At 44.4% G+C, this 23,202-nt stretch overlaps 1 protein-coding gene across 1 annotated transcript; it reads right to left on the bottom strand.

Annotated features, from left to right (window-relative positions):
• Nucleotides 1-1,895: 1,895 nt before the first annotated feature.
• Nucleotides 1,896-18,636, bottom strand: LOC310643116 (protein FAM47E-like; the record flags this gene model as incomplete). Its single annotated transcript, XM_083367191.1, is given in 8 exon segments — nt 1,896-1,967; nt 1,969-2,007; nt 4,118-4,195; nt 4,806-4,952; nt 7,908-8,105; nt 9,278-9,428; nt 11,334-11,491; nt 18,268-18,636. Coding segments are annotated over 8 exon segments (1,212 nt in total).
• Between the last annotated feature and the right edge of the window lie 4,566 nt (nt 18,637-23,202).

Here is a 23,202-nt window from a genome sequence, read left to right as displayed (position 1 = left end):
AACAGAACTAGTAACCAAGGCTTCTATGCAGCTACTTATACGGCTGGCCACTAGGTGGCGGCCAATAGGTTTGAAGGAACCTATTCCCGCCCCAGAGACAACCAATGATGTCCTGGAGACTACATGTCTGGGAAGCCAGGTTACACAGACTCCCTGATTAAGCAATCTCAAGCAGCATTCAAAGACATGTGAAAACAGTTCAAGTAAATAGGCCCAATACATTACAGGCGTGAAGGGAAGAATCTGCCTGAAATAATACCTTCCACAGCGGTAACCTATAGCTCCAATTGGTTCTATCTGTTTGTTCATTTGTTCTCCCACCCTTCAAATTTCTTTTGGTTGTTGGGAGGATGGGAAGTTTGCATCTCATATAGCAGGTGACATTATGGGCAGAATTTTATTAGAGGGAACCAACAATCGCAATTTTTGGAACATTGTATGTCGAAGCAGCTTGGACAGCAATGCAGCACAAACCCATTTCTGGTGCACAATAAAGACATACCGCCAACTAGAATAGAATAGAGCTGGAAGGGACCTTGGAGGTCTTCTAGTCCAGCCCCCTGCTCAAGCAGGAGGACCTATACCAGCTCAGACAGGTGATTGTCCAGTCTCTTTTTAAAAACTTCCAATCATGGATCGCCCAAGATTTGTGGTGGCAAGCTGTTCCCCTGGTTGATTGCCCTGACTGTCAGGAAGTTTCTCCTTAATTCCAGGTTGCTTCTCTCTTTGGTCAGTTTCCAACCATTGTTCCTTGTCCTGCCCTCTGGTGCTTTGGAGAATAGTTTGACCCCTTTCTTCTTTGTGGCAGCCCCTCAGATACTGGAACACTGCTATCATGTCTCCCCTATTTCTTCTTTTCTTTAGACTGGCCCAGGGGTCAGCAACCTTAAACACTCAAAGAGCCACTTGGACCCGTTTCCCAGAGAAAAGAAAACACTGGGAGCCGCAAAACTCACACGTGCATGCGCATAAGGGGGGGGGGAGCTTGACTAAACAGTTTAATTAAAAAGAAATAGAGGCTGCTGTACATGTGTTCTCTCTCCCTCTCCCTCTCTCTCTCTCTCTCCCTCTCCCTCCCTCCCTCCCTCTCTCTGATCTTCTGCTCACCTGGCAAGCTGGCTTCATGCTGTTCTCCGACAAGCTGACACACATTCTTATTGGGCTGGCTCTCCTGCCCTTGGTTTGCCAGTCCTCTTCCCCAACTCAGTGTGTGTGTGTGTGTGAGTGTGAGTGTGAGTGAGAGAGAGAGAGAGAGAGAGAGAGAGAGAAAGAGAGTGCTGCTGCTTTCTGCTGCTTCCTGCTTCCTGCGGAGACACAGCAAAGGCAGGAGCCCCGCCCAATAAACTTGTTAGCTTGGAGAGAGAGAAAGAAAGAGAGAGAGAGAGAGAGAGAGAGAGAGAGAGAGAGAGAGAGAGAGAGAGAGAGAGAGAGAAGGGAAGCGCAAGTGCTTCTCTCTGTCTCTGTCTCTGCAAATGGCGAAGAGCCGCAGGAGAAGGCTGAAAGAGCCGCATGCGGCTACAGAGCTGCAGGTTGCCGACCCGTGGACTGGCCAAACCGATAGGGAACACAACTAATCAGTTGTGTGTATGTTATGGTTAGAGAGAGCAGTAAGAAACTGGCGGAAAAAAACCTTCCAACCGTTGTTGGGTGACTCTTGGGTTTTTCTAGGTGTACCCAGCAGGTCTGTTGCTTTCAACTGCGTTGTTTATTCTGATTTTCGACCAGGTGCAAAAAAAAAAGAGGCAAAGGATTTTGTAGGGAATCCTCACCAGGTATTGCTCAGAAAATTCCGTTCAGGTACATGTCCTCGGAAAGAATTCCTACTCAAACAACATCATGGATCAGCTTCCATTCTCTTGGTCACTGGATTCTGTGTATTAGATTCCCACCATTCATTAATAATCTTCTTGGAGGTCTTCGCATCTCTGGGGTTCCTCCTTGGTGTTCTTCAAAGCCCCCACTTTTGGGTTCAAGCCCGTCCGGTTCCTCCAGCACCCGCTGCAAAAACTGAATTCAAACATACAATTTCACCGGCTTGTTCCAAGGAGCACGTTTCGGAGATCCAACTTTTGTTGACCCAAAGACTTTAGAAATCTGATCTTATCGAAGGGACTGGAGGCTACCAAGCAGCAGCAGGATCCCCAACAGATTCCTGGAATATAAACTTTTTCTGACCATCACAATTTGGGTTATCATCTGCTTGATAAGGTGATTTTTTTTCCCCAAGCAGAATCTCTTCGGTTGCAATTACGTAATGTCCAGGAGACCTGGTGGCCCTGTCAAAAACCTACACAATCCGCTATGACCCAAAGGCAAAATAATTTCAGAGACGTGGACACAAATGTCATCCCCTTGAAGAAAGAACACAGTTTTAATTGCAAAAATAAAAATAAAAATAAAAAATAGACCTTTTCTTTAAAACTGAGCCTTTCTCGGGATTTTGAGAAAGCGACTTATCAGAAACAAAAGCTATTATTTACAATCTTATGAATTATAGCAGGGAAAAACTCCGCAGCATTGTTCAAAAGCTGCAAAACAGGCCAGCCCTCGACTTATGACCACAACTGAGCCCAACATTTCCGTTGCTAAGCAAGACAGCTGTCAAGTGAGTTTTGCCCCATTTCCTAACCTTTCTCGCCACAGTCGTTAAGTGAATCACTGCAATTGTTAAGTTAGTAACATGGTTGTTAAGTGAACCTGGCTTGACTTTGCTTGTCAGAAGGTTGCATGACCCCGGGACACTGAAACCGTCATAAATATGAACCAGTTGGTCACTATCTGACTTTTGATCAGGTGACCATAGGGATGCTGCATAAGTGTGAAAAATGGACCTAAGCCACTTTTTTCAGTGCCATTGTAACTTTGAATGGTCACTAAATGAACTGTTGTAAGTCAAGGACTATCTGTGCCTACATTCTTCCTTATCCATTTTTCCCCATTCTGCTTCTTTCTTGGTTCAATGGACTATGGCAGGGGTAGGCAACCTTGGCTCTTTTATGACTCGTGGACTTCAACTCCCAGAATTCCTGAGCCAGCCATGCTGAGGGGAAAGGGAGAGGTTTCCAAGCTGAGCCATGCTGGCTCAGGAATTCTGGGAGTTGAAGTCCACGAGTCATAAAGAGCCAAGGTGGCCTACCCCTGGCCTAGGCCACTTTATGACTTGTGGACTTCAACTCCCAGAATTCCTGAGCCAGCCGTGCTGAGGGGAAAGGGAGAGGTTTCCAAGCTGAGCCATGCTGGCTCAGGAATTCTGGGAGTTGAAGTCCACGAATCATAAAGAGCCAAGGTTGCCTGCCTCTGGCCTAGGCCTAGGCCACTTTATGACTCATGGACCTCAACTCCCAGAATTCCTGAGCCAGCTATGCTGAGGGGAAAGGGAGAGGTTTCCAAGCTGAGCTATGCTGGCTCCGGAATTCTGGGAGTTGAAGTCCACGAGTCATAAAGAGCCAAGGTTGCCTGGCCTAGGCCTAGGCCACTTTATGACTCGTGGACTTCAACTTCCAGAATTCCTGAGCCAGCTATGCTGAGGGGAAAGGGAGAGGTTTCCAAGCTGAGCTATGCTGGCTCCGGAATTCTGGTAGTTGAAGTCCACGAGTCATAAAGAGCCAAGGTTGCCTGCCCCTGGCCTAGGCTGCTTTATGACTCGTGGACTTCAACTCCCAGAATTCCTGAGCCAGCCGTGCTGAGGGGAAAGGGAGAGGTTTCCAAGATGAGCCATGGTGGCTCAGGAATTCTGGGAGTTGAAGTCCACGTGTCATGAAGGGGCCAAGGTTGCCTACCCATGGACTATCGCTTTCAACCCTGAGCCCTCTGGGTAAGGATGCTGAAGGCTTTGGGCCAAGGGATAGGGAAGCAGAAAGCTGCTCTGGTCTAAAACCAGGCAGGTAAGAGAAGCAGTAGGTCAGTAGCGATAAAGGGAGCGCCTTTGGTTTTGCAATCACCTTTGAACAAAAAGGAGGAATATAGGCTAGAAGGCAGAGAATGGCAACTTGAAGCCCTCCTGGTATTTGGGGCATTGACTGTGCTGGCTACAACCAATTGTAAAGAGATGCTGAAACATCTGGAGAGCAACAGAATTTTTTTACTGCTAGGTGAGTGGGAGGCATTTAAAGTTTACCTCTGGTATCCGATAACCTTTTTGGACAAGAAATTCCCGGAAAGCATGAGTTCCATGAAGTTGTAGGAGCTTGGCCTCCTGCAGAAAGCATCCAAAAATTAAAATAAGGACTCCCTTCCTCCCTCTCCTTCCTTCCTTCCTTCCTTCCTTCCTTCCTTCCTTCCTTCCTTCCTTCCTTCCTTCCTTCCTTCCTCTCACTTCTTTCTTCCCTTCCCTTCTTCCTTCTCTCTTCTCCCCTTCACCTCCCTTCTCTCACCTCCTTTCCCCTCCTTTCTCTTCTGCCTCCCTCCCTCCCTCCCTCCCTTCCTTCCTCTTGCTTCTTTCTTTTCTTCCCTTCTTCCTTTTCTCTTCTCCCCTTCACTTCCCTCCTCTCCTCACCTTTCCCGTCCTTTCCCCTCTGCCTCCTTCCCTCCCTCCCTCCCTCCCTTCCTTCCTTCCTTCCTTCCTTCCTTCCTTCCTTCCTTCCTTCCTTCCTTCCTTCCTTCCTTCCTTCCTTCCAACAGGAACTTGTAACATAGTAAAAAAGGTAAAGGTTCCCCCGCACATGCGTGCTAGTTGTTTCCAACTCTAGGGGCCGGTGCTCATCTCCGTTTCAAAGCCAAAGAGCCAGCGCTTGTCCGAGGACATCTCCGTGGTCATGTGGCCGGCATGACTAAATGCCAAAGGCGCACGGAACGCTGTAACATACCTCTTCCCTTAAGAGCCTTCTGGAATTCTTGATGCTGCTCTCTTTGGGGTTTTCTAAAGGTTCACTCACATCCTGTTTTTTCCATGTCTTGGGGTCCAGATACCAAGCCCCATATCTGATCTTCTTCCATCTGGATTGGCAAGGGTCCTGGGTGAAGAAAAAGAGGGAAGAAACGTCAAGGTTCATGTGCTCCAAGGTTATGAGTTGGCCTATTCTATTGACCTATTCTCCCTTCCTGCTGGTAGCAAACACAGGAGCTGAAGATTCAACCACCCACCGTAGGAGAGGAGCAGGAAGAGTTAAGCACATCATTAGCTTGGGGTCGTTGTCACAAAGGGTTGGAATCCAGCCTCTCCTGAATTCCACTGACTCTTATCTGGCCCCAATTTAACCTTGAACTTCAGCTGACCAGATTCTTGTGAATGGGCCTAAAATAAAATGTTTGGTGCTGCAATTTAATGGATGGTCCTGATCCTTTGCGCCCGACACTACCTCCCCAAACAACAGAAAATAGGAGCACTGAAAGACTGTGTAGGGAATCTGCTTGACTCCAGTTTGCATCAGCGGCCTTGCAGACGGGTATGGAATATAGGGAAAAATACAGCTAGTCCTTGACTTACAAATGTAATTTAGCCTGGAATTACAGTCACAAGATGTTCCGATGGTTAAGCGGGTCACCACATGACCGCACCCTATTTTTATAATCTTTTAGCGGTTGCTAAATGAGTCCACTGTATTTAATGGGTCTTTTTGGCTAGAAGTAAATGTTGGTTGGGATGCGGTGGCTCAGTAGGTTAGGACGCTGAGCTTGTCGATTGGAAGGTTGGCAGTTTGGCGGGTCGAATCCCGAGTGCTGTGTAACAGAGTGAGCGTCTGTTACTCGTCCCAGCTTCTGCCAACCTAGCAGTTCGAAAGCACGTCAAAATGCAAGTAGAAAAATAGGGACCACTACGGTGGGAAGGTAACAGCGTTCCGTGCGCCTTTGGCGTCTAGTCATGCCGGCCACATGACCACAGAGAAGTCCTCGGACAAGCGCTGGCTCTTCGGCTTTGAAACGGAGATGAGCACCGACCCCTAGAGTCGGAAACAACTAGCACGCATGTGCAGGGGAACCTTTACCTTTACCTTAAATGTTGGTTTCCAGTGAAGAAACATCGTATGTCTTAGTCAGCTGCAAAAGGTCATACATGTGAGACAGTTGCCAAGTGCCCAAAATGTGATCACATGACTGCAGAGTGCCCCTCCCCCTTTGGAACTTTGAAACTGGGTCATAAGTAGCTCTAGGAAGGAACATCCTACCATACTGATTGTAAGTCAAGAACTACCTATATGAAACTTCTCCGTTTCTTCTTTGCAAGCTAAATGTCTTCAGTTCTCCCAAGCAAAAGTCCATCAATCAGAATAGAGCTGGAAGGGAGCTTGGAGGTCTTCTAGTCCAACCCCCTGCTCAAGCAGGAAACCCTATCCCAGGGGTAGGCAACCTTGACTCTTTTTTGACTCGTGGACTTCAACTCCCAGAATTCCTGAGAATTCTGGGAGTTGAAGTCGACGGGTCATGAAAGAGCCAAGGTTGCCAACCCATGCCCTATACCATTTCAGTTAGATGGCTGTCCAGTCTCTTCTTAAAAATCTCCAATGATGAAGCACCCACAACTTCCAGAGGCAAACTGTTCCACTGGTTAACTGTTGTTGCTGTCAGGAAGTTTCTCCTTATTTCCAGGTTGCTCCTCTCCTTGATTAATTTACATCCATTGTTTCTTGTCCTCCCTTCTGGTGCTTTGGAAAATAAGTTGACTCTCTTCTTTGTGGCAGCCTCTCAAATACTGGGATACCCATGTCCCCTCTAGTCCTTCTTTTCTCTAGACTGGCTAAACCCAAATCCTGCAAGCCTCCTCCTCCTCCTCCTCCTCCTCCTCCTCCTCCTCCTCCTCCTCCTCCTTCTTCTCCTTCTTCTCCTTCTTCTCCTTCTCCTTCTCCTTCTTTGGCATATGTTGATAGCCTACATAGTTGGGTTGAAAATGTATAAACTATGATGTTGTGACTTTAAGATGTTAATTGGCCAATGGGTGTGTAAGTGTTCTCATGGCCATAAGAGGGAGCTAGGAATGTAGCTTCTCTCTCTCTGAATTCACTGCTCTTTCTACTATTACTGTTTTGCTGTACTGTTGGTTTACTACTGTGATAAACCTGAACTGTGTATTGACCTCTGGACCAGTAAGAAGACTTTGTATTTGGAATACTCCTTGGACTGTTACTATTGTGTATGACCTGGACTGTTAATTTTTGACCGTGCATTATTGTTTTTACACCACCTCAAAAGTAAAATTCTTTCTGTTTTCACAACTCAGTGTACTCTTGTGGTTACTGTGTGACTCTTACTGCTCTCAGTACCCTTCCTTGTCTGTGCAACTCCTTGGTAGCACAAGGAGACCTCTGCACAACAATTCATAACTCCTCTTCTTCTTCTTCTTCTTCTTCTTCTTCTTCTTCTTCTTCTTCTTCTTCTTCTTCTTCTTCTTCTTCTTCTTCTTCTTCTTCTTCTTCTTCTTCTCCTCCTCCTCCTCCTCCTCCTCCTTCTCCTTCTTGATTTTTTTATACATTTAAAAACAAAAGTGGACATGATTCAACTTCCCTGGCTACAGCACTGCTAATAGTATTACCTTATGTTACAGATAGAAAAACAGAAACTTAAAATACATTCTATGACAAGACAGAGCATATCTACATATAACATCTGTAATGTTTACATCTGTAAATTGGTTGGAAGAAATATTATTACAAAAAATTGATTTAAAAACAGTAACCTTCTTATTAGGGATTATTAATGATAAACTCAGCAAAGCATCTTTCTGCTTACTATTGCATATTTTAACTGCAGCAAGATTGGCTTATGCCCAAAAATGGAACACCCACTGAAGAAGAAATAATAAATAAAATTTTATCCTGCAACCATTCTTCATGTGTTTTTGTCTCCAGGCCCTTAATCACCTTAGCTGCTCTTCTCTGCCCTGTTTCCAAAATGTACTGTACATTTCTTAAGTCAAGGTTTAACGAATAATCTTCATCAAAGCACTGTGTACCTGCATGCTAGAAGCCACCCACCTTAGAGGATTCAATTTCCTGATCAGGTTTCTTTCGAATAGCCCGAGAAGGTAACATCCCAAGGTGCTTCTTTAGATCCATTGGTAGATCACGGAGTTCCTCAACATGAAGGGGATAAAACATCGGGACGGTGGTCTCATAACCCGCATCAAACATACTTAGGACTGTGTCTTCATCTATGTTGTACTTCTCTCCTCCCTGAAATAGGAACTCAGACTTGAGCCCAAGTATCAAACAGTCACGTCTTTTTTATCCAGCAAAAGTTGTATTTTGGTCTTGAATTTTCCCCCCCCCCCCACTTACAACCATCGTTGAGCCAAAAATTTCCGTCGCTCACCAAGACAGTCGTTAAGTGAGTTTTTGCCCCATTGTATGACCTTCCTGGCCACAGTTGTTAAGTGAATCACTGCAGTGGTTAAGTTAGCAACACGGCCGTTAAGCGAATCTGGCTTCCCCATTGACTTTGCGTCTCGGATGGTGGCCAAAGGGGATCACGTGATGCCAACCATCACAAATATGAGTTCGTTCCCAAGTATTTGAATTTTGATCATGTGACCATTGGAGATACTGCAATGGTTGTAAGTGTGAAAAACAGTCCCAAGCCACTTTTTTCAGTGCCCTTGTAACTTCAGTCGCTAAATGAATGTTTGTAAGTCAAGGACTACCTGTAGTTATTTATCTGTAAAGTAAAATGGTAAACAAGTTTTGAAATAGGCTGCTTTTTAAAAAGCAGATAGGAATCAGTTTTGGTTTTCAAAACTACAAAATACTTCAGATCTTATATAAATCTGCCAGCCAAGAGCTTAACAGATGTACAGCTATAAAAATATAACTAGGTACTGCTGAAGTTTAAGTAATTATTCAGGTCTAGCTGACTGTTAACACATGAATTCACAAAACCAACACCTCTTTTCTTAATCTGCAAAGGGGAAAATGTTTTTTTTTCTTCTGGAATTGCTGTAGCTATAAATATCTGATCTGAAATAGATAAGAAATTGACAGGAGCTCCTAGAACAAATCACTGCAATAGGATAGGAGATGAGGAAAAGGCCAGTCCAACAGCCCTTTTTCCAGCAGTGTGGTCCGGATATGTTGGACTACAACTCCCATAACCTCATAGACGCTAGCGGTTGATTATAGGTCTTGAAGTCCAACTCCCCTGGGTGGTTTCTTTGGAGCAGAAGAACCTGGCCTGGGAAAGAACATTCCCCCACAAAGCTTCTCAAGCTTGGCCCCTTTAAGGCATGTGGACTTCAACTCCCAGAATTCCCCAGCCAGCCATGGTGTTTGGGGAATTCTGGGAGCTGAAGTCCACATGCCTTAAAGGGGCCAAGCTTGAGAAACACCGAGATAGAAACAGTTTGACTTACTAGAGAATTGAATCCGTCACAAAGTTCTTTGGTGGCTCTCTTGATATTCTCGTTGAGGGGAGGGACGTAATTCAACCTGGCCTTCAGGTCTCTTGCTGCTACTTTTCTCGGGGAGAACCAGGTGTAAGGAGCTTTGTTTTCGGCATCCTTGCTGTAAGAGACATTTGCACATCCATATTGACCGAGCAGCAAATCCTATGATGTTTAAAGAGCTGTTCTTCCCATCAACTACGCCCTGAACTGCAGCTTTATGATTTCCACTCTGCTGGAACCAATTAATATCACTGAATATTTATCTTCAAGTTACTTTTCCTAAGTACAGTAACCAAAGATTTCCATGGGGAGAGGTCCAGAACTTCAAGATGGTAGCCATGACTGCAGGAGAAGGATAGGTAGAGCACGGGGGTGGGGTTAAGAGAGGAATCAGCCTAGAATTGTTACGTTCCCACAAATGGTCCAGGTTCAGTCAACCCTTCTTGAAGTCCACTAACTCTTATCTAGCGCCAATTTAGTGATAACTTTTAGTTGACTAGATTTTTATGTACAATAGTCTTTGACTTATTACCACAGTGGAGTCCAAAATTTCTGTTCCTAAGCAAGACAGTTGTTTGCCCCCATTTTACAAACTTCCTTGCTTAAGTGAATCGCTGCAGCTGTTAAGTTTATGAGACTGGTTTTCCCTTTGACTTTGATTAGCAACAAAAACTTTGGGCTCAGCTGCAGTCATAAGTCGAGGACTATCTGTAGATTACTCTTATTCCACACACTCCCACTCTGTTATAAATTTGTCTGATAAATGAAATAAATAAGTACATTTTAAGCGTTCCTTTGCCAATAGTAAAAGAAGAGTCGTGTCTCATTGGTGACTTTTTCTTGATATTATGTTGAGCTTCCAGTCTAACCTACATTTCTAGTTTCCTGTCCGAAACCAAACTAGGTCTTAACCTTGTTTAGTTCTCCTGGTTTGTTTAGTTTGAATGAATAGTAAGAAAGAAACGAGACATTTGGGGAAGTGGAGATAATTATGTTCCTCAAAGATACTAACTAGAAGGTTCTGAAAACTGTTGAGCAACCTGTTACCACAAGATGGCGCCAAGGAGCCAAGCAGAAGCCAGTGTATTGAAGAGTAAATTATATGTCCCACATACCACAGGGAGTCCTTGACTTACGACCATTTCTTTATCCACAGTGAATTGGAACAAGTGAATTGCTACCAGCCCTCACATTTACAACCGTTGTGGAGTTCCTGTGGCCAAAATTTGGGCACTTGGGTAACCAACACTTATTTATGATATTATTTATTCAGTTGCAACGGTGCTGAAAAAAAGTGATTTGTGACCATTTTTCACACTTATAAGCACTGCAGCATCCCAGGGTCGTGTGATCTCTCTTCATTTGTGACCTTCCCAACCAGCTCCCAACAAGCCAAGTCAATGAGGAAAGCCGGATTCACTTAACAGCTGCACTGATTCATTTAACGGCAGTGGCAAAAAGGTCGTACGGTTAGACATGGCTGGCTTAACTGCCCTGCTTAGCAAGTGAAGTTCTGGTCCTCGTTGTGGTCGTAAGTCAAGGACTACTTGCACTCTCTTGAAGAGCCTCTATTTTTCCCACAACAACAACAACCAATAAGATGAGTTTTCCCACCTTTTTGACAAGCAAAGTCGATGGGGGAAGCCAGATTCACTTTACAACCGTGTAAGTAACATAACAGCTGCAGTGATTCACTTAACCACTTTGGCAAGAAAGGTCGTAAAGTGTAGCAAAATTCACTTAACAAGTGTTTCGCTTAGCAACAGAAAGGTTTGGCTCCATTGTGGTCGTAAGCGAAGGACTACCTGTATCTCGAGTGGAAAAGTTCCAAGGGGACGCATCTTTTAGCGGGGGAGGGGGTGGGTGGGACATCCCATGAGGATATAACCTGGGTTTCTTGGTTATGGCTTGCGTATTACGGAAATGCAGCCCTTTGTGATTCTTAATCATGGCGGATGATGGGCTGGGAAGTAGACAATTGCAGTTTGTGATGCCTGGGTACTATCTGTGGACTGGCACTCACCAGCTGACCTGTTTGGCCCTTGTTTGTCTGTTTCTTTTGTCTTCCAAGAGGGATGGAGTCGTAGACAGAGGACAGGATTCTCCATCAAGGTTGGCATCACGTTCCTGGCCAGTAGGAAGCACCTCTGGGTCCAGGATTCTCATGACTTCTCTGAAAAGCTGAGAAGGGAAGTGGAGGGTCAATGGGAGGGAGAGGGGAGGGAGGAAAGAAGGAAGGAAGGAAGGAAGGGAGGGAGGGAGGGAGGGAGGGAGGAAGGAAGGAAGGAAGGAAGGAAGGAAGGAAGGAAGGAAGGAAGGAAGGAAGGAAGGAAGGAATCATCCAGCTCAAGAATCCAAAAAAAATTCCAGATCAATTCCTTTCCCAAAAATCTTACAATTTATTGAATACACTGCATGGTTATGTCGAAGCAAAATTAACTCTGAGGTTCCCACACCAATTCATAGACTTAAGCAATAATTTTCCCAGCCAAACCCCCAACGTCTTACGCAATCCACATCAACAAGTCCACTTTCTTATGGGAACCGTCTGCTTCAAATCCACACCTGTTCTGGTGTCCTTGGCAAGCCTTCAGGCTCCCACACTCTGTAGCTGAATCGAAGAAGTTTTGTTTCTCCATCTACCCACCTGAGAGTAACACCTCCCTCCCCCTTTATCTAAAGGCAAGTTGAAACGCAGAGGCACATAGCTGCCAAAGTTTCATGCTTGATGGAAGGTAGGTAGTTAAGTAGGTAGGTAGGTAGGTAGGAAAGAAGGAAGGAAGGGAGAGAGAAAGAGAGAGAGAGAGAAAAAGAAAGAAAGAAAGAAAGAAAGAAAGAAAGAAAGAAAGAAAGAAAGAAAGAAAGAAAGAAGCGACTTTCTGAAGATAAATATTTCACCCAGGTTTGCCTCAAAACCAATTGGCAAGAGATATGCAAGGGCAGTGTCAGCCAGCATGAGACCACAATTCTTGCACCTTATTAACCTCTCTCTTGTGCAAACTGATCAGTGACAAGGGACAGACAAATGTTTCCAGGGAATAGAATAGAATAGAATAGAATAGAATAGAATAGAATAGAATAGAATAGAATAGAATAGAATAGAATAGAATAGAATGGAATGGAATGGAATGGAATGGAATGGAATGGAATGGAATGGAATGGAAGGGAAGGGAAGGGAAGGGAAGGGAAGGGAAGAGAAGAGAAGAGAAGAGAAGAGAAGAGAAGAGAAGAGAAGAGAAGAGAAGAGGAGAGGAGAGGAGAGGAGAGAAGAGAAGAGAAGAGAAGAGAAGAGAAGAGAAGAGAAGAGAAGAGAAGAGAAGAGAAGAGAAGAGAAGAGAAGAGAAGAGAAGAGAAGAGAAGAGAAGAGAAGAGAAGAGAAGAGAAGTGTTGGAAGGGACCTTGGAGGTCTTTTAGTCCACCACCCTGCTCAGGCAGGAAACTCTATACATTTCAGACAAATCATTGTCCAATCTCGTCTTAAAAACTTTCAGTGTTGGAGCATTCACAACTTCTGGAGGCAAGTTGTTCCGCTGATTAATTGTCCTCACTGTCAGGAAATTCCTCCTTACTTCTAGGTCCGAAACCAAACCCAACAGCAAATGGATATATCAGGAGAATTCTGGAAAAGGCCTAAAATGGAAAGACTCCTTGTGAACTGAGTGAATGAAAGCCTCAAAATAAGGAACAAGCAATAGAGAAATATCGCTTTCGTCCAGAGTACAAAATGTGCCAAGATCAAAGGCCCCAAGGCAATTTTCTGTTTATTTAGCTGAAAACAGTGGCAGCCTATTCTCCTGTACTTTGAGTTGTAACGACAGCAAAAAAAATCCCCTCTCTTATTTACTCCTTAGCCATGCGAGATTAACCCCCGGGGGATTTCCTGTCAGTATTGAGCTGAGGAGAAGAGAAGTCACCAACCATATCAACTAGGAGATAGATAGCAAGGGGTGTTGACGTCACAAAGTTCACAACTTCCCAAGGGTGTCTGAACTCAGAAACTTCCCTTGAACGGAGATAAAACTTGGCCAAAACCTCAGTTCACCCAGGCTTAAAGGAAACCTGACCTTTATTCATGCTGGAGGTCATTTTGTTTGGAAGGCAACTATTTTCCTGCAGAAGCAGCTGCAATAGAATAGAATAAGAGCTGGAAGGGACCTTGGAGGTCATCTAGTCCAGCCCCCTGCTCTAGCATCAGTGAAAAGTCTGGAAGTCGTTCCCACGCGTGCTTCTTCTCCAGGGGTGAAGGCACCCCACTCTAGGTAGTCCTCCATTTACGACCGCAATTGAGCCCCAAGTTTTTTGTTGCCAAACAAGACCGTTGTTCAGAGAGTACCGCTCCATTTTACGACCTTTCTTGCTGCTACCGTTCAGCAAATCACCGCAGTTGCTAAGTGACTTTGCTCGTCCGAAGGTCGCAAAGGGGGAATCACATGACCCCGGGATGCTGCGACCGTCATAAATATGAGTCAGCTGCCAAGCCTCTGAACTTTGATCATGTGACCTTGGGGATGCTGCAAAGGTTGTGAGGGCGAAAAACGGTCAAGTCCCTTTTTCAGCGCTGTTGAAACTTTGAACAGTCACTAAATGAATGGTTGTAAATTGAGGATTACCTGTATGCAAGAGCAGGAGGGATGGGAAGCAGTGGTGGAGGAACCTTTTGCCACTTCTACTCCCAAACCTTTCCTCACCTGGGGTTCCGCTACACATGAGTATGCTTCCCTGTCTTTTTCTGCAAGGGTCGCCATGGAAACACGGCCTACAGGTTTGCTAGAGTGCAGGAACCAGGCTGAGAGGTCCTTAGCTTGGTTCCCATTCATGAATAAAAGAATTACAGGAGTGGGAAGGGACCTTGGAGATCTTCTAGTCCATCCCCTGGCTCAAACAGGAGACCCTGTACCGTTTTGGACTATCCCAAAGGTGCTTTTTCACAAAGCAAGTGGACGTCCTTGTTTTTCTTTGAAGACGTTTCGCTTCTCATCCAAGAACCGTTCAGACAAACGGTTGTCCAATCTCTTCTTCAATGACCCCCTGGTACATTCTGTCTGAAGGTAAAGATGGCCCTGAAAGAGATCCTTGGTTCATCTAACTGAGTTCTGCAGCCCCTCGGGGCAGGATAAGGTGTCCAGCATCTCCTCAGCTAGCTTTGCTTCTAGGACAGGGGTCTTCAAACTTGGCAACTTTAAGACTTGTGGACTTCAACTCCCAGAATTCCTCAGCCAGCTGGCTGAGGAATTCTGGGAGTTGAAGTCCACAAGTCTTAAAGTTGAGCATGAGTGGCTGAGGAATTCTGGGAGTTGAAGTCCACAAGTCTTAAAGTTGAGCATGACTGGCTGAGGAATTCTGGGGGTTGAAGTCCACAAGTCTTAAAGTTGAGCATGACTGGCTGCGGAATTCTGGGAGTTGAAGTCCACAAGTCTTAAAGTTGAGAATGGCTGGCTGAGGAATTCTGGGAGTTGAAGTCCACAAGCCTTAAAGTTGAACATGACTGGATGAGGAATTCTGGGAGTTGAAGTCCACAAGTCTTAAAGTTGAGCATGACTGGATGAGGAATTCTGGGGGTTGAAGTCCACAAGTCTTAAAGGTGTCAAGTTTGAAGACCCCTGTTCTGGGATAAGGTCCATCGTGCCTTGAGAGGCCAGCCAGCCATTGCCCTGCTCCTCATAGATGTTCTCCTGCTGGGTATGTAGCAGTTGAGATGTTTACACCATCTCCATGGGGCGAGGTCAAAAGAAACAAGGTGGCAAGTTCAGCATTGCCATCAAAGCCCCATCCTATTGTATACAAGTGGTCCTTGACGGACAACCACAACTGAGCCCAACTTTTCCATTGCTAAGACAGTTGTTAAGTGTGATTTGCTTCGTTTTACGACCTTTCTTGCCACAATGATTCAGTAAATCAGTGCCGTTAAGTTAGTAACATGGTCATTAAGTGAACCTGACTTCCCCATTGACATTTCTTGTCAAAGGTCGTAAAAGGGGCTCACATGATCCCGAGACACTGCAACTAGGGGACTAGCGGGGACATGATAGCAGTAATCCAGCATTTGAGAGGCTGCCACAAGGAAGAGAGGGGGGGTCAACTTATTTTCCAAAGCACCAGAAGGCAAGACAAGAAACAATGGAGGGCAAACTAATCAAGGAGAGAAGCAACCTGGAATTAAGGAGGAACTTCTTAACAGTGATGACAATTAACCAGTGGAACTGCTTGCCACCAGAAGTTGTGGGCGCTCCATCACTGGAAGTTTTTAAGAAGAGACTGGACACTTGTCTGAAACGATGTAGGGTCTCCTGCTTGAGCAGGGGGTTGGACTAGAAGACCTCCAAGGTCCCTTCCAGCTCTATTCTTCTTCTTCTTCTTCTTCTTCTTCTTCTTCTTCTTCTTCTTCTTCTTCTTCTTCTTCTTCTTCTTCTTCTTCTTCTTCTTCTTCTTCTTCTTCTTCTTCTTCTTAATTTCCTCGAGTGGAACTTTACTTCCCCCCCATTTTGCTCAGGCAATTCTTCTTCTTCTTCTTCTTCTTCTTCTTCTTCTTCTTCTTCTTCTTCTTCTTCTTCTTCTTCTTCTTCTTCTTCTTCTTCTTCTTCTTCTTCTTTGCAATTTCCTCGAGTGGAACTTTACTTCCCCCCCCCATTTTGCTCAGGCAATTCTTCTTCTTCTTCTTCTTCTTCTTCTTCTTCTTCTTCTTCTTCTTCTTCTTCTTCTTCTTCTTCTTCTTCTTCTTCTTCTTAATTTCCTCGAGTGGAACTTTACTTCCCCCCCCATTTTGCTCAGGCAATTCTTCTTCTTCTTCTTCTTCTTCTTCTTCTTCTTCTTCTTCTTATTATTATTATTATTATTATTATTATTATTATTATTATTATTATTGTCATAAATAGGAATCAGTTGCCAAAGGTCTAAATTTTGATCACATAACCATGGGATGCTGTAACTGTTGCAAGTGGGGAAAACGGTCAGTCCCTTTCTCTGTGCTGTTGTAACTTCAAATGGTCACTAAACAAATGGTTGTAAGTTGACTACCAGCGGGTGGGCAATGTACACAGGGGCGCTACTTGATTACAGTGCTGTGGCCACCATCTTGCCTCTTTTGACCCCCCTCCAAGGGGTGGCACTGAGCATTTTCCTTTACTTTCCCTTCTAGTCCCCCCTCAATTTTAGACCTGAATAACAGAATAACAGTGTTGGAAGGGACCTTGGAGGTCTTCTACTCCAACCCCCTACTCAAGCAGGAAACCCTATACCATTTCAGACAAATGGTTGTCCAACCTCTTCTTAAAAGCCTCCAGTGACGGAGCGCCCACAACTTCTGGAGGGAAGTCGTTCCACTGATGAATTGTTCAGACTGACAGGAAATTTCTCTTTAGATCGAGGTTGCTTCGCTCCTTAATTAGTTTCGATCCATTGCTTCTTTTTCCTGCCTTCTGGATAATAGCTTGACTCCCCATTTCTCTGTGCAGCTCCCCAAATATTGGAATACTGCTATCCTCTCATCCTACTATCATGTTCATCTTTTCCGCCAAAAATGCCCTTGGTCTGAGAGCAATTGCAAAGCAAAACTTACAGTAGTTTCTTTTTCTTATCAAGAAACTTTCTTTTTTTAAAAAAAAAATATCCATTACGGAATTTACCCAGAGAAATCTATGCTGATGTCATTCATGGACTAAGTCGAGGGACTTTTCTCTAACACTGTGTACAGGTCACTCTTTCTCTTCAAATATCTGCCAGAACAGCTCCTTATAAAACAGATTAGTCATCATTCCTCAGATTTGTCTTGGCAGGAAAACACTTGATTATACTTATAAATTAAATATAGGTTTTAGTAAAAAAAAGGATTAGAAGATTAGGTCATTAGACTTCATTTGCAATCTTTATTGTGTCAAAAGAATTTATTGCCTGACACCCAAAATTTCCAACCTAGAAAGTGTCCTTTTTGGAGCCCAAAGACTGCGGAGATGGGATGAGACAGATCAGAAGGGTATTACTCAATCTTGGCCACCTGACGATGTGTGGACTTCAACTCCCAGAATTCCACAACCAGCTTGCTTGCTGACTGGGGAATTCTGGGAGTTGAAGTATCCAGGGTTGAGAAACACTGTTTTAGGCTAAACAGTGGGAATGTTCTCCAATAAAGGAGAATATTTGTAGCTCAGAGTTGAAATGAGGGGTCCTTGATTGTTTTCATGCAGACATTTCATTACCAAACTAGGTAAGTTTATGAAGAGAAGGACGAGGGGTGACATGATTGTATCGTTCCAATATCTCAGGGGTTGCCACACAGAAGAGGGAGTCAAGCTATTCCCCAAAGCCCCTGAAGGCAGGACAAGAAGCAGTGGATGGAAACTCATCAAGGAGAGAAGCAACCTGGAACTAAGGAGAAACTTCCTGACAGAACAATGAATCAGTGGAACAACTTGCCTCCAGAAGTTGTGAATGCTCCAACAGTTTTTAAGAAGAGACTGGACAACCATTTGTCTCAAATGATATAGAGTTTCCTGCCTGAACACGGGGTTGGACTAGAAGACCTCCAAGGTCCCTTCAAATTCCTATTCCTATTCCTATTCCTATTCCTATTCCTATTCCTAACCCATCCCATCCCATCCCATCCCATCCCATCCCATCCCATCCCATCCCATCCCATCCCATCCCATCCCATCCTATTCTATTCTATTCTATTCTATTCTATTCTATTCTATTCTATTCTATTCTATTCTATTCTATTCTATTCTATTCTATTCTATTCTATCATCAGTGCTAGAAGGGAATGGTGTTTGTGGAGAGGAGGAGGAGGAGGAGGAGGAGGAGGAGGAGGAGGAGGAAGAGGAGGACTGTAGGGTCCTTGGTGCTGTCTGACCTTGGGTGTATTATTGCAGATGTTTCATTACCAAACTAGATAACATCATCAGTGGTCAAATGTGACTATTATAGCTGCTATTGAAAACATGGGCAGAAATGCATGTTCTCACCTCTGCAGGAATGCTTTCTTGAAAATTTGGGTAGAGCGCCAAGGGATGTTGGCTGAGGCAATACTCAACTTGAGCAACCTGGTCCTTCCGGGTTTGGTTCATCAGGCTGAGCTTCGAAGTGTAGCTCTGTGGCTCGGTTAGCATCTTTCTGGATCTCTGGGATGCTCTGAGAAGATTCTTAGGTTTCTCGGAGGGAAGAAGAGGGCCAGGTCCCCTTGGCGATTGGGCGCTGATACCCTCATTTACAGAAAGGAAACCCTCTCTGGAATAATCCAAATTGCTCTTCAGAAACCCCCAGTGTTGACTGTTCAGGGAACTGGAGAATCTGGATTTGTGACCGCCGTGCCGTTGAGAACACTGGAAAGGCATGCCTTCACCAGCTTGACCTGAAAAAAAATAGCCACACTTGCTAGGGGTTATCACTTGGTTTGGCTGACCTCGCAATGGCTGGAGTGGGCTGAGACACCCACACCAGCCAGGCGAAGCTGTTCTCCGTGACTGAATTTACATCTGTGTTGAGGACAGCTTCTTGGCTTAATTTCATAATTGCAATTTATTCATGCCAGATGTTTTCAGCCTCTAGAGCAGAAGGATGCAGCTTCTGATGGCACCAGGGGATTTGCACAGCAGACTAAGAGCAATGCCATTTTTTTTTCCTGAAGCCTTCGCCCCCACCAAAATACCTCAGAGACAGAAAAAAGGGGACAGCCCTACTCCCTCTGGGGGATCCTGACAGCCACAGGAAAAAAAATAGTGCTGTTTGGATAGCATTTTGGGGGGCACCCTCTGATGTAATGCCCCCATAGATGTCATTCCTAAAATTCAGCTATTCCTACGGCGGTCTAGTTATTTATTTTCTCCAGACTTCCAGGTGTTAGGGCAAGTCTGCCAGCGATCTTGTCCTCTCAAAAATGAATTCAACAAAAATCTAATTGCTATAATTTGCTATGGGTTTTTGTTAAGCAGTGGCAGCAGAATCAGGATAAATAGAGATAACGGCGACGTGTATTGTGGGATGTGCTTTTTACTCACAAAAAATGCAGGTATGATCTCAGGGAAATTTTCCGTATGATTCTTATTCCTCTTTCACTCCTGTCAAACTCATTCTGGTTCCCACAATGTGGATGTAACACCAGAGTAATAATAACATGAAAGAGGGAAGAGGAAGAGGAGGAAGATTATTATTATTATTATTATTATTATTATTATTATTATTATTATTATTATTATTATTATTATTATTATCATCATCATCATCATCATCATCATTACCTTGGACCTTAGTCTTGGATAAATATATTTGGAAACACTATCTTTGACCTTTATCAGTGAAGATACTGTATAATAAGAAAAGAACATACCAGCAGCTAAAAGCGGCAGAATTTGCATCCATATCAACAACGGGCAATAGATTTTTGCAAGTATTCCCCGAAAATGTTGTCTTGGGGTTGTGCAGCACACAACCTTTCTGAGTCCGCACCTAGCAGCAGGCTTTAATTCTGCAGGAGAGGAGACAAGTGCTTGTGTTCCCAGAGGCGCACCAGGAGAATCCTGTGTGTTTGGGACTGGTTGTTTTGACAACCAGCTCTGCCCAGCTATTTGTGCCTGAGCGCACAAGCGTGCCTTTTCTTCTGAGCAAAAGTTGTCTGCGTGGGGGGAAATGGTCAGTGCCAAGGAGAGAGTATGGTTAATGCAGCACTTGAAGGATTCGGCTTGTGTTACTCCATGGTGGTTTAGAGATGGCTTAGGTAACTGGAGGCTAAAATATGAAGGACGGTTGCAGGAATTGGGTATGTCTAGAGAAGGACCAGTGGTGACAAGATAGCAGTGTTCCAGTGTAGGGTATAGGGTTTCCTGCCTGAGCAGGGGGTTGGACTAGATGACTTCCAAGGTCCCTTCCAACTCTTCTATTCTATTCTATTCTATTCTATTCTATTCTATTCTATTCTATTCTATTCTATTCTATTCTATTCTATTCTATTCTATTCTATTCTATTCTATTCTATTCGCTGGAGGTTTTTAAGAAGAGATTGGACAACCATTTGTCTGAAATGCTTGTGGGTTTCGACTAAAAGACCTCCAAGGTCCCTTCCAACATTATCATCATCATCATCATCATCATCATCATCATCATCATCATCATCATTATTAAACATGAAACTCAGTCAACTGAACACTCAAATTGACTGGCACTAATGGTTGACACGGGCTGCTGCCAGCATCCTAGGTATCAACCAGGTATCTCCTTAAAATGTAAGATGTTCCAAGTAGTGCAGTTTTTTGTAGCTTTGCTGGAGTTATTGCAGGAAGCTGCAATTTCTTGATGTATTTTGCAAAGTTTTTGGACATAGTTCCCAGTGCCCTGATGACAATGGGTATCACTGTTACACATTTCATCCATAACTGTACAGCTTCGATGGCATATTATTATTATTATTATTATTATTATTATTATTATTATTATTATTATTATTATCATCATCATCATCATCATCATCATCATCATCATCATCATCATCTCAGGGGCTGCTACAAAGAAGAGGAGGGGGTGTCAACCTATTCTCCAAAGCACCTGAGGGTGGGACAAGACACAATGGATGGAAACTCATCAAGGAGAGAATCTAAAACTAAGGAGAAATTTCCTGACAAAGCAATTAATCAATGGAATAAAATGCCTCCAGAAAATGTGGGTGTTGTATCACTGGAGGTTTTCAAGAAGAGATTGAACCACCATTTGTCCGGAATGTATAGCGTCCCTTACTCAAGCAGGGGGCTGGACTGGAAGATCTCCAGGGTCCCTTCCAACTCTGTTATTCTGTACTGGGAACTTTTACAAGGAGTTAAGGGCAAGATGGGTGCTTTGAGCCTTTTGGGATTAATCACAGTCACAATCATAATAGAGTTGGAAGGGACCTTGGAGGTCTTCTAGACCAGGGCTTTTCAACCTTTTCACCCATTGTACCACTTTTAGAATATGGCAACATCCGAGTACCACCAGTCGCCTAGCAAGGTGTCAAAAACTTGATGACCAAAAAAAAAAGGAAAAAAGTGATGAAGTACCGGTAGTCCTCGACTTACAACAGTTCGCTTAGTGACTGTTCAAAGTTACAATGGCGCTGAAAAAAGTGCCCCCCAAGCCACAGCCGAGCAAGACAACTGCCTGCCCGCCCGGCGGCACTCTTCCTCCTTTCCGAGGTTTTCATTGTTGTGAGTATTTCTGTTGAGAATTGGTAGTGGGGGTAGGGTGGGGGTGGGGTGTTTGGTTTTTTATTCTCCCCCCCCTCTGCTGCAGGTTTTGGTCACTTCACATGACCCTGGGACACTGTGACCGTCATAAATATGAATCAGTTGCCAAGCATCCGAATGTAAATCACAAGACTCTGGAGATGCTGCAACATTCCAGCTGATCGGTGCTTCTTCTGGGCTCAGCAGAAGGGTCAGGATCAGCGCCGAGCTCCAGCTGGATCCTGGCACTGATCCTGGCGCTTCCGCTGAGCCCTGACAGCCCTGCAGCTCCAGCCGTCTCTCGCTCAGGCTTGTGCGGTGCTGCCACCGGTTCAGCTCATTCCCCTCCCCCACTACCACTTGTCTAGAATGGTCGCATACCACCTGCCAGGTGCCAATGGACCACAGGTGGTACCCGTACCACTGGTTGAAAAGCCCTGTTCTAGTCCAAGCCCCTGCTCAGGCAGGAAACCCTATACCATTTGAGACAAATGGTTGTCCAATCTTCTTCTTAAGGTCCCCTACCAAAAAGCTTTTCGAATATGGCTATCGATCCGCTCACTAAAGTCTGATACATCTTTTGAGTTGACACCAGTTATTGAATCTGGTTTACCATCTTGCACAGCAAACCTGAACCTGGCATGGTGCAGAGCCTCTGTTCAAGGGTATCCACAGGGTATAGTTCAAAAAAAATGAAGATGGCAGCCACAGCAGCACAACGCAGAGAGAGAGAGAGACACAGAGAGAGGTGGAATTCTGATCGTAAACCACCTAGATCTTTCTGACTATAGGCTGGGCAGGGCCTATTGAATTCTGAAGCCAATGCTGTCTTAGATATCCCCCCATATCTGGACAGTCAAATATCTCCCAAGTTAAACTTGACAAGACTGCACGAATACATCCATGAAATTACATGTGGAATAAGAAAGTATGGAAGTATTATGTAGTTCCAAGAAACAAGAACTTAGATTTTCCCAGTCTAGGAATGCCTTGAGATTCTGTGGTGGAATCCATCCAAACATTAGCCTCACCTGTCCCTGCTTAGCTTCCCATCCTTGGTTTTCTCCCTAAAAATGAGTGGTTTTTTCCTGGCTCTCAAAACAAGGTTTTCTGCCAGCAAAAGCTGATTGCAACCAAGGAAATTTGGTTGGACACGTCCATACAACCTTTCTTCTCTTCTCGTGACAAAGCTTGCAATTTTTAATCAATGTGAACACTGCTAGCTGTCTGCCTGGCTTGGTTATTTTTTTAAAATTTATTTTAATTCCATTTATATCCCGCCCTTCTCCGAAGACTCAGGGCGGCTTTACAAACTTAGCAGTAGGTTATGGCTTATCATGAATTGTGAACCAGCTTGATCAAACCGAGGTCTTCCCAATTATTGAATATCTATCTGGTCAGGCTGCAAATTTGTTGGGGTACTATTTTCAGACTTTTCTCACGGAACAATGGGCTTTTGATTCAGTTGACACTTGCATCTTTCATTCATGGGTGATGCTGGCTGAGAAGTTTGGGAACGTCACTTCCAAAATGTTTGGATGGTGCCGGAAAAGAAGTTAAAAATGTCCAGATTCCATCATCACCTTCACCCTAATCTAAAAACAAACGCTCTCTGATCATCTTCAATTACTAAAGATAGAAGAACTGTGAGGCCCTTGGTGCTCTCTGAGCTTGGTTGTTTTCTTGCAGACGTTTCATTACCCAACTAGC

Source organism: Vipera ursinii (genome assembly GCF_947247035.1).
Source record: "Vipera ursinii genome assembly, chromosome: 7".
NCBI lineage: Eukaryota > Metazoa > Chordata > Lepidosauria > Squamata > Viperidae > Vipera > Vipera ursinii.
This window is presented reverse-complemented; position numbering and strand designations above follow the sequence as displayed.